Genomic DNA, 11,295 nt, shown 5'->3' with positions numbered 1-11,295 from the left:
TGAAAAGGTGTTGTCGTGCCCTCTTCACAACTGTCTTGGTGTGTTTGGACCATGATAGTTTGTTGGTGATGTGGACACCAAGGAACTTGAAACTCTCGACCCGCTCCACTACAGCCCCGTCGATGTTAATGGGGGCCTATTTGGCCCGCCTTTTCCTGTAGTCCACGATCATCTCCTTTGTCTTGCTCACATTGAGGGAGAGGTTGTTGTCCTGGCACCACACTGCCAGGTCTCTGACCTCCTTATAGGCTGTCTCAACGTTGTCGGTGGTCAGGCCTACCACTGTTGTGTCGTCAGCAAACTTAATGATGGTGTTGGAGTTGTGCTTGGCCACGCAGTCGTGGGTGAACAGGGAGTACAGAAGGGGACTAAGTACACACCCCTAAGGGGCCCCAGTGTTGAGGATCAGTGTGGCAGAGGGAGATGTTTAGTCCCAGGGTCCTTAGCTTAGTGATGAGCTTTGTGGGCACTATGGTGTTGAACACTGAGCTGTAGTCAATTAACAGCATTCTCAAATAGTTGTTCCTTTTGTCCAGGTGGGAAAGGGCAGTGTGGAGTGCAATTGGGGCGGTATGCGAATTGGAGTAGGTCTTGGGTATCTGGGAGGATGCTGTTGATGTGAGCTATGACCAGCCTTTTAAAGCACTTCATGGCTACAAATGTGGGTGCTACGGGGTGGTAATCATTTAGGCAGGTTAACTTCGCTTCCTGGGCACAGGGACTATGGTGGTCTGCTTGAAACATGTAGGTATTACAGACTCGGTCAGGGAGAGGTTGAAAATGTCAGTGAAGACACTTGCCAGTTGGTCTGTGCATGCTTTGAGTACACGTCCTAGTAATCCGTCTGGCCCCGTGGCTTTGTGAATGTTGACCTGTTTAAAGGTCTTGCTCACATTGGCTATCGAGAGCGTTATCATACAGTCGTCCAGAACAACTGGTGCTCTCGTGCTTGCTTCAGTGTTGCTTGCCTCGAAGCGAGCATAAAAGACATTTAGCTCGTCTGGTAGTCTTGCGTCACTGGGCAGCTCGCGTCTGGGTTTACCTTTGTAGTCTGTAATAGTTTTCAAGTCCTGCCACATTTGACGAGCGTGAGAGCCGGTGTAGTAGGATTCAATCTTAACAAGAAAGATCAATAAGAAAGAGTGCCAAACTTTTTTGGCCAATAACAGCATCTTTTTTTTCGCCCCACTAAGACCACTCCCAGACAGTCCAAGCAAAATTCTTGTTTGTGAAATTACTCTTTGCTAAAAAGTTATTTTAGTTTGTTTTCAACTAAAATGAACAAAAATCATCACAGTAAGGTACTTAATATACTAATCTCATATGTATATACTGTATTCTATTCTACTGTATTTTAGTCAATGCCACTCCAACATTGCTCGATCAAATATATATATATTTCTTAATTTCATTATTTTACTTTTAGATTTGTGTGTATTGTTGTGAATTGTTAGATACTACTGCACTGTTGGACCCGCAATAAAATCTGCTACAAATGTGTATGTGACCAATAAAATTTGATTTGATTTAAATTATTACCCAGGAATGATTTGATATTGAGATAAAAACAGCTGCATTGAACCTTTAATAAAAAACATACAGTGACCCCTTTTCCAGGCAGTTATTGGGAAAGAAACCAAGTTCTACTATATTGGCCAAAACAACCTCAGATGTGTGTGTTACATATGAAAGTGGCTTGTTATCAGTGTCTTTGGTTGTGTGGCTTCTTTCTGGGTTCAAAAGTTCCTTACAAAAATGGCCGAAAGTGAGGACGTGTTTATTTATAACAAAAAGTTAGCGTCACTTCCTGTACCACCACCTCCTTTGTCTGTGCCCCAGGTTTCGGTACGCAAGGCTGGTTATTTATTTATTTCCTTTTTATTTGGAGGATATATTTTAATATATATCCATTACTTTTTCATTTATTGAATGACAGTCGACTCTGAAATATTTATGCCTAAAAGCAAAGCGCCAAAAATGGATGACCTGGACTACAGTAAGTATCGCTACGCTAACGCTTCGCTTATAATGACACTCAGCTAGCCGCCTAACTGGCTACCCAGCTAGTTGTAACAGCAGGTATTTCACTACACAATTAGAGCACAGTTGTCACTAAACAATATTAACGTTGTATGCATGCATTATAATGTACTGCATGTTTCTCATATGAGAGTCCCATACAACCGCAGTCGACGTAAGCTAATAATACAGTACTGGCTAACGTTACCTTGCTAGTTAGCAAGCTAGCTAACTCTTTAGGCTTACAGGGTAACTAGTTGTAACTAACTACTTATTGTAGTTTGACCACTCATCCAAATAGCTAACTAACGTTATTCATTACAGTATTGGTTACTATTTCACGTTAAACCTACCCACTGTCCGTCAATAATCAAAACATTGAATAACTTAGCTAGCTCGTTAGTTATACTGTAGTGGTTGGTCACTCTACCGAGGTAATACTGTGGTTTGCAGCGATACTGTCGCCGCTATTTTTCAACTCCAGGCTGGGGACCCAAAGGACTGCACATCGTTGTTCCAGCCCAGCACTAACACACCTGACCTGATACAACTAATTAGATAGTGGCTTGATAATTAGTCTAAATAGGTGTGTTAGTGCTGTGTTAGAAAAAAAATCTATCCTCTGAGCAAAGAAGCTACAAAAATCAGTGCAGCACTGATAACACGCCTAATCCATTTAATTACTTCAGTTGAAAACATCTGAGGATTGACAGTAGCTAGAGAAGTGTCATTTGGAATTAATACTTTTTTTTGTTGCAAATTGGCCTGCATAGTTCACATATGCAGCGCCAACAGTAAACATATTTGTTTTATGCAGATCTCTTATCTCTGTCCCCAACTAGTATTTTTCATGTCTAACCACTCCCACTGTCACATTAGAGATTGTCAGGATTCCATGGAATGTTTCAAAGTGAAAGCCCTGCAGCCAGTGTTTCGGCTTATTTGATTTTAAACTTGTTTTTCTTATCTACAGTACTTCTGTTCCGTGTGGATAGGCTACTTCTGTGCAAGACAAGTTGGTTTTCTGAGCTCTGTGAACTTTTCTTTATCGATGAATAGGCTGTAAGGTTGAGTGCTCCAGTATATCAAGGCTGCAATGAGAAGCACGTCATCAACCGCCTGATTTTCCACACGTTTCCATTTGACTAGACAAGCGAAATGGAGGAATTAGGTACAGGTCAGTGAGTGGAGAAACAAGCAAGAATAGAGAGGGGAGAGACAGGGGAAATTGAACAATGGTTTGGAACATGGGATTGGATATGACTAGTTTTGGAAAACATGTTTTTTACTCAAACTTCTTATTGTTTTCAGTAAGAAACTCAAAGCATCTTGGAAATGCACAGTAGCAAACAGACTTTGAATACTGTCATGTTTCAGGTCAATTTTAACTTAGTTCTCTCTGTCCCCACCATTTTCCCATTCTCTCCCATTTCCATGCTCACTGTTTTTCTATCCCCATCCATCTCTTTATTCTCTCACCCCTCTTCTCCCTCCTTTCCTACAGTCCCGGTAGACCTGAGTCCAGAGGAGCGCTCTGAGCTGGAGGACATCCGTCGGAGGAAGGGAGCTCTGCTGCAGGAGATCCAGAGGCTCAGAGATGAGCTCAGAGAGGCCATCATAGAGGTGGAGGGACTGGAGACCAGCACAGAGGGCAGGTGAGAAAAACACACAGATTGTTCCCCTGAATATTTCAGTTCCATTATTCAGTGTGTAGCACAGTCCCTCCCCCCTAGTGTATCTGAAGTTGAATTATAATGGGATGATTAGAGAGAGTCCATGTGACAGCCGTGTTTCCCAAAATAACTTCCTATGCATTCAGGTTACCTCTGCATTTACTCAATATTGCATCTATGGCAATTTCACTTTTAAGTTTATGTAAAAATATATAGCTTCCTATTGGCTTCTTCGACTATTCTCCTATCCACGGCAACTTCCCCAGGTCATAGCTGCAAATGAGATTGTGTCTTCAGTCAATTTAGCATTTCTAAGAGCTATTTTAGTGTGACTTCCCCACTCTGTCCCCTCCATTACCCTCTATCTGTATGTATAATTGATGGAGAGGTATTGTGTTGAATGAGATCCACTCCTTGTCTTTCCTCCCTGCAGTAAAACTCTACAGAAGAACAGGCATGTGGCCATGGGAAGGAAGAAGTTTAACATGGACCCCAAAAAGGTGAAAAGGGGACATGGAATGGATACATAAATCTGATCAGCTTCACTCTACACCCCCCCCCCCCCCCCCCAACCCCTCTCTTTTACTGTCTGTCTTCTCATCAATATCTTGAGCGTTTTCATCTCTTTTGATGTTAGTTACCCTCTCTCTCTGTGTGTGTGTGTGTAGGGTATTGTGTTCCTGGTGGAGAATGAGTTGCTCAGACACACTCAAGAGGATGTTGCCCAGTTCCTGTACAAAGGAGAGGGACTCAACAAGACTGCTATAGGAGACTACCTGGGAGAGAGGTAACCATTCCCTCTCTCCACCTTGCTATTTTCTTCTTTGTTATTGTTGGGCTGAACAGCATCAGAAGTCTACGTTCCTCTTCTCTCCTGTAGGGAGGACTTTAATCTCAAGGTTCTGCAGGCGTTTGTTGACCTTCATGAGTTCACTGATCTCAACCTGGTCCAGGCTCTCAGGTAATCTGGGGTGTCCTCTATGATAAGCTCTGACATTTAATAAAAAACAGTACATCAATTTCAAATTCTAGAGGATAAAAACACTACATCAGCATCTTTGTTACCATGGCAGCCGGTGCTCTCTCTCTGACCTTTTGACCTCTGACCATTGTGTGACCCCTGCAGGCAGTTCCTGTGGAGTTTCCGTCTGCCTGGCGAGGCTCAGAAGATTGACAGGATGATGGAGGCCTTTGCCCAGAGATACTGTCACTGCAACCCTGGGGTCTTTCAGAGCACTGGTACACACACTTACCGTCGTTATAACACCGAGGTCTACTAGCCACTTCTCATCCTATGGTTCCGCTCTCTCCTCAGATACGTGCTATGTGCTGTCGTTTGCTATCATCATGCTGAACACCAGCCTCCACAACCCCAACGTGAGAGACAAGCCTGGATTGGACCGCTTCATCTCCATGAACAGAGGCATCAACGAGGGTGGAGACCTGCCAGAGGACCTGCTCAGAGTGAGTGAGGGAGGGGAACCTAGGAGCTATGGGGAGGGGCTAGGGGAGTTTCTGTGGAAGTGAGGTGTCGTTGGCTCTTGACTGAGTGATTGTTCATCTTTTTTCATCAGTTTGGAGGGGTTCAGAATGAAGCTCTAGTTCAGATAAAATATCAGTGTGTTATAGTGAATCTCCCTGCTGTTTGTCTCTCAATGGAAAGGAAAGGGGGATACCTAATCAGTTATACAACTGAATGCATTCAACTGAAATCTGTCTTTTGCATTTAACCCAACCCCTCAATGTCTCTCTTGTCTCTGTCTACCACAGAATCTTTATGACAGCATCAAGAACGAGCCCTTCAAGATCCCTGAGGATGATGGGAACGACCTGACACACACCTTCTTCAACCCCGACAGAGAGGGCTGGCTCCTCAAACTAGGTGAGTTGGCCGTGGCGACGCTGGGTGGTGGGAGGGGGTACTGCGGCTTCTCTCTGCCGATCACCTCAAGGTAGTTTCAAAACCAAATATGGATTATTTGGATGGCTTAAAAACATATTAACATTCTGTAATGTCTGTAACCGTCCTGATCAGCCCCAGGGTTTTTGGATAGTGAGCGTAAACTTGTGTGCTCTTTCTCCTAAGGCTTTGTGCTGTTATGTGCCTGCTTCCTTCTCTCTCAGGTTTACACTAAAGATAATGATACACCGCCAATGTTCTGAGGCAATATTGCAAGACTTGTTGTCCAGCAATGTTGCCTAAAACATCGTCCATGTATTATGATCTTAAGACTGCATGATGTGTAAATAGACAGAATTGTCCATACTGAGGGAGCTGCCCTTGGATTCTCATATAAGATCCGTTTGTGTTTTCTCCACTATGTTAAGATTAGGATTGGGCCACAGTAAACTGATCCTAGATATGTGTCTATGAGCGACTTCTACATGGAGCTTCCCTCAGTACTTCACTCTATTGCATCATGGCAGTCTGAACCGTCTTCTCTTGCATGGTGGGGTCTGTGATCTGTTTGTCACTAATATCTCTGCCGTCTTCTCCCTCCCGACCCTTCTCTCCCTCCCCCCGAAACCTCTGGTCCCTGTTGTCTCTGCTTCTCCCTGTGATTTCCACACTCTGCTGCTGCCGCTTGTTTCTCAGGAGGTATGTACTGGGAGAATGGGTCCATGAGAAACAATATCATTCTTATGGAACCAAAACGGCCAACCGGCAGTATAGAAGAAAAGTTATTGTCCACATATGCCTTTTGACAGACATTAGGTGTCACATATTACCGTGTGAGATGAATTGCCATACAAAGGCACAGTAACATTGGACATGTATGGCTATACAAGCCGTCTGAATAACTGTAATATCCTGAAGGTGATGTGTAGTAATGGAATATTTACTTCAGTATGTGGAGCAGTCAAGTGGAATGAATTTCTCCAGTCCAGTTGGTATTCTGCTAACCTCCAGATACCACCCTGTCTCATGCCTCTATTGGTCTGTTTGTATTTCAGGAGGACGGGTGAAGACCTGGAAAAGAAGATGGTTCATTCTCACAGACAACTGCCTTTACTACTTTGAGTATACTACAGTAAGTCAACATTATAGCTGTCAAAGTGCCACTGTAGAGCAATGTGATGGAAATGTAATCCAGTACAGAGAGGGTAAAGAGCTATGTAACAGAACATTGTAACGTGGATCAGTGTTCTGTACTACAGTGTGTGTATAATGTGTGTGTTCAGGATAAGGAGCCCAGAGGTATCATTCCCCTAGAGAACCTGAGTATCCGGGAGGTTGAAGACCCCAGGAAACCTGTGAGTCTTATCAATACATTTAGAATGTCAACATAGGACATGATCACTGCACCATTTCTCCTGACTCCTGCTCTTCCCTCCCAGAACTGCTTTGAGCTGTACATCCCCAACAACCGTGGTCAGCTGATCAAGGCCTGTAAGACGGAGGCAGACGGCAGAGTGGTGGAGGGGAACCACAACGTGTACCGCATCTCTGCCCCCACACCTGAGGAGAAAGACGAATGGATCCACCACATCAAGTACATAGGGAGGGAGGGAGGCAGGCATGAAGGGAGAGTAGGGTGTATGGATGGATACATTTAGAAATGAAACATTCTTCTATTCTGTTTCTTCCATCCCTCTCTCCAGCTCTGCGGTCAGCGTGGACCCCTTCTATGAGATGCTGGCTGCCAGGAAGAAACGCATATCTTTAAAGAAGAATGAGGAACAACCGTAGAACATTCCCTTCTTCCTCTCTCCTCTTCATCCCCTCCTCCACCTCTTCATCTCTCATTCCAACATGGGACACAAGCCTTTCTCTCCTCCCTAGATTCATTCCATTCCTCACTTTTTTTCCCCTCTTTCTTTCTTTGTGAGGAGGACTTGTTGCTATCCTGTTTAAGAGACTGGCCAGCACAAACAGGCAGTTCAGGAGTTCACCACTCATCCACTACTGTCTGTTGCTGCTAGCGGCTGATCTGTACGCTACCACACTACGAAGTGTCCACTACTACCCTACATACTGCACAGTTAGTTGACTCACTCAAAGCCCCCTTCTCGTCACTACACCTCTCCTCCTCCCTTCTTTTCCGTGACGTTGAAGTGAACTGTGAAATAAATATGTATTTTATTCAGGGTAGCAAGCAGGGCCACAACCTTCCATCACAAACAGGCTGCAACTCATCAGTCTGAAGTGACTTCCTCGCCATCTGTAACTGATCTAACATTGGGGCAACGGACCAGTGTGTTTCCAACCGGTCCAGTTCTAACCGGTCACTGTGTGAAGGACAGAATGCCCGGCGGCTGAGGAAGCTACTTTAACCTGTTAAGATGCAGCCCTAGTTGTCTGCTGTGCTGTACTCTAACTTCTTGGCTCCAGGTTAGCATGTCTCTATCAGCATTATCAAAGTCCCACTTTAATTCTGTAGCCTCTATGAAGGAGATGACGCTGGTCCTTACTGCGTAGCCTTAGACCATAAAAATGTCATTCATGTTAAATTTGTTATGATCAACCATCTACGGGAAATGTTCCCAGAAAAACTGACCAATAAGGCAACAATTGAGCAGTGAACACTAAAGACGACGACTCATGTCAATGACCACTGGTGTTTCCTTCACAAGACTGTTAATAAACTCCCTCATACAGACATGTAAACTGTTAAACCCAACTCTATAATACGCTACAGTGGGTTTTAAGAACTTACAACGGCAGCTTATTACAATGTATACTTCATTTTTTTTGTAAATACTTGTTAGAATATTGTTTACAACACACAGATTTAATTTATTGTTTATTTTTGTTTGTTTCATTTTTTGTTTTGTAAGAACTACTGTGGAACTGCATGTGGAGATGAGGGTTAAACCTCCATACACAGATGGACCAGACTCGTGTTAGTGTTGGGTACATTTGAGAAAGATTGTTAGTGTTCCCTGTTGACACAATAGAATCAACCTCCAATTGGAACATTTAGATTATTCAGGAGAGTGATGACATCACAAAACATTTTGGATATAAATGTTTAGTATAGAACAGGCATGGTTCTGTGTGGTATGGAACAGGGAATCTTGTCAGTTCTATACATTCTATTTCTATCTGTACTGTTGATAATGTTGCACCGTCCTGAAGGAACCTCTATTACCCTCTAAGAGCCTGAATGAATGAGGCTCACTGAAGCACAAACATGTGTCCCAGACGCCTGTAATGGCTTTCTTTCAACCATAACCATCATGGATATGTGAAAGGGCTGGATAGGTGTCCTTCATAATACTGATGCCCATCCAATCCTGTCAGATCTGTGATCTAAAAGGAAAGCAAGCTATGGGTGGTTATTGGGACATCACCCTATGATAAGTCTGAAACGACCTGTCTAATATGAGAACTGAAATGATGGTTCTGAAGTTGAATCATCAGTCAAGCCAGGAAAAGGCATCAGATTCCTCTTAATGTGATTGAATTGAAAAGGACAACAAACATGGAGCACTAATATATCTTTCAATATTATGTAATAGCTGAAATATTCAAATGTATTGAATGAATAACAATGTTAAGGATACATGTCTAATGATACATTATGCCTGAATTGACTCGTAGATATTTGCGTTAGTTGTTTGTCATTGGATTAACATTTCATTAGACTGAATATGGAAAATGCAGAATTAGGATTGTCTGCTGCACTTTATCAATATTTAAGCATTATACAGGCTTTAAAGAGCTGTACCTTTTAGATTGGCAATACTAACTATCTGTAGTAGCTTCCAGTGGTGGCCAGGCTGTCCTGCATCATCCTCACTGGTTGTGATGAAGGCTTTACAAATCCATATTTTGATCACTTCCAGCTCTGACAACTACAGAAGTTTTACTAAATGGTGTTTACATAGGAAAGTATAGGTACAAAAAAATTATCTCTTAGTCTTCTCTAGTTATTCTCTGAGTGTTTGGTGTGACAGACACACAGCGGTGAGCCAATCTACAGGCAGGGCTGCTGTACACTACACGATACTGAATCACAGTAGACCTATCTGGGTATTCTTGAAGTGCAAAGTTACCAAAATGGAGTTGGGATGTCACACTGTTCCAACTCAACAAAGAGACAGACTTTTGTGAGAAAGGACACTAATGAATACTTCTGTTCCCCAGACCCCAACATCATTACTTCTGTCCCCCAGACCCCACCACCACTACTTCCTGGGATAGTGTTTGATTTAGTATTTATTTTTGTTTTACAGCAATGTAAAGATGGATAGGTCATCTGTGCTATATGTAGCAAAAACAAAACCACGGTACACGGGTGCCAGTCAACTGTTGTGAAACAATAAAAAGTGAACTGTGTGTTTGAGTGATTATTATTAGACTTAGTTTACAAATGTTGGCAGATCAAATTCTAAATGTTTTTGTTACAGTGAACGGTATTCCCCAGACCTTTTTTTCCATTGTGACTAGGGTTGCAAAATTCTGGGAACTTTCAATAAATTCCCTGGTTTTCCTGAAATTCCGGTTGGAGATTTCCCAGAATAAGCAGGAAATCCAACCAGGATTTGTGGAAAACCAAGGAATTTATTGAAAGTTCCTGGAATTTTGCAACCCTAATTGTTACCCACTTATAGCCCAAGTGTTTGCGTGACCCATAGATAATGACTCTAGGGCCCTAAAGGTCGTTTTAGCATGGGTGGCACCATTTTGAAGTAGTCAACTGGGTGGGACTTTCTATGGGTTAAGGAAGGATCACATGATTCCATCTGGGTAATCAGGTGGGATCAGCCAATTAATTATACTTGTGAGCAAGCATTCCACAACTGCAGGTGACAGTAAATTGACAACCTTGGCTTTATATCTGTTTCAACAACACAGTACAGGTGGCAGTGTGGACACTCAGTTTGTTTGCCAATTCGCAGAAGAAAATGGACTGCTTCAAAATGGAGATGGCTTCAATGGCGCTGTCCATGTTCTCACAGACGTCGTAATGGGACAGATTCAATGATGCGAGGTTGATCTAAATCTATGGTGTGACCCACCAAATATAGACAACCCAGACCAAATCCAGCCATGACCCATGACAAGCTGGCCATGGCCCAATTGGGTCTTGACCCACCGTTTAGGAATCAGTGACTGGGACAGTCTGGCCTATCTCCTGAGTGATGCTGGTACTCAAAGGAGATTGCATGTTCCAACAAGGAAAGGCAGGAAGAGACATTAGGGCACGTGTCAAAATCATTCCACGGAGGGCCAAGTGTCTGCGGGTTTTCGCTCCTCCCTTCTACTTGATTGATGAATTAAGGTCACTAATTAGTAAGGAACTTCCCCTCACCCTGTTGTCTAGGTCTTAATTGAAAGGAAAAAACAAAAACCTGCAGACATTAGGCCCTCCGTGGAATGAGTTTGACACCTGCATTAGGTGGAGCAAGATCTTCAGGCTTAAATGTGTGGTCTAAGTTCACACCTGAGCCGTGAGTGTGTGCATGCCATCATGGATAACAAGATAAAATGGGGTCAATCAAGCAAATCTCCACTGTATAGGTCACAGGAGATTGGTGGCACCTTAATTTGGGAGGACGGACTTGTAATGGCTGGAGCGGAATGAGTAGACTAGTATCAAATACATCAAACACATAGTTTGATACCATTCCATTCGCTCCGTTCCAGCCATTATTA

The 11,295-nt window shown here is 43.2% G+C and overlaps 1 protein-coding gene across 1 annotated transcript; it reads left to right on the top strand.

Moving 5' to 3' along the window:
* Positions 1-1,821: 1,821 nt before the first annotated feature.
* Positions 1,822-9,975, top strand: LOC120031052 (cytohesin-2). The gene is made up of 12 exons (XM_038976595.1): positions 1,822-1,996; positions 3,524-3,674; positions 4,126-4,192; positions 4,361-4,479; positions 4,573-4,653; positions 4,819-4,931; positions 5,008-5,156; positions 5,463-5,574; positions 6,648-6,724; positions 6,876-6,947; positions 7,032-7,186; positions 7,296-9,975. Exons 1-12 carry the CDS (start codon positions 1,930-1,932, stop codon positions 7,381-7,383), a joined length of 1,251 nt encoding a protein of 416 aa, XP_038832523.1. The 5' UTR covers positions 1,822-1,929; the 3' UTR covers positions 7,384-9,975.
* The last annotated feature ends 1,320 nt before the right edge of the window (positions 9,976-11,295 follow it).

The sequence above is a fragment of the Salvelinus namaycush genome, chromosome 37, assembly GCF_016432855.1.
Source record: "Salvelinus namaycush isolate Seneca chromosome 37, SaNama_1.0, whole genome shotgun sequence".
NCBI lineage: Eukaryota > Metazoa > Chordata > Actinopteri > Salmoniformes > Salmonidae > Salvelinus > Salvelinus namaycush.
Note: the sequence above shows the minus strand (reverse complement) of the source record. Positions and strands in the feature narration are given on the sequence as shown.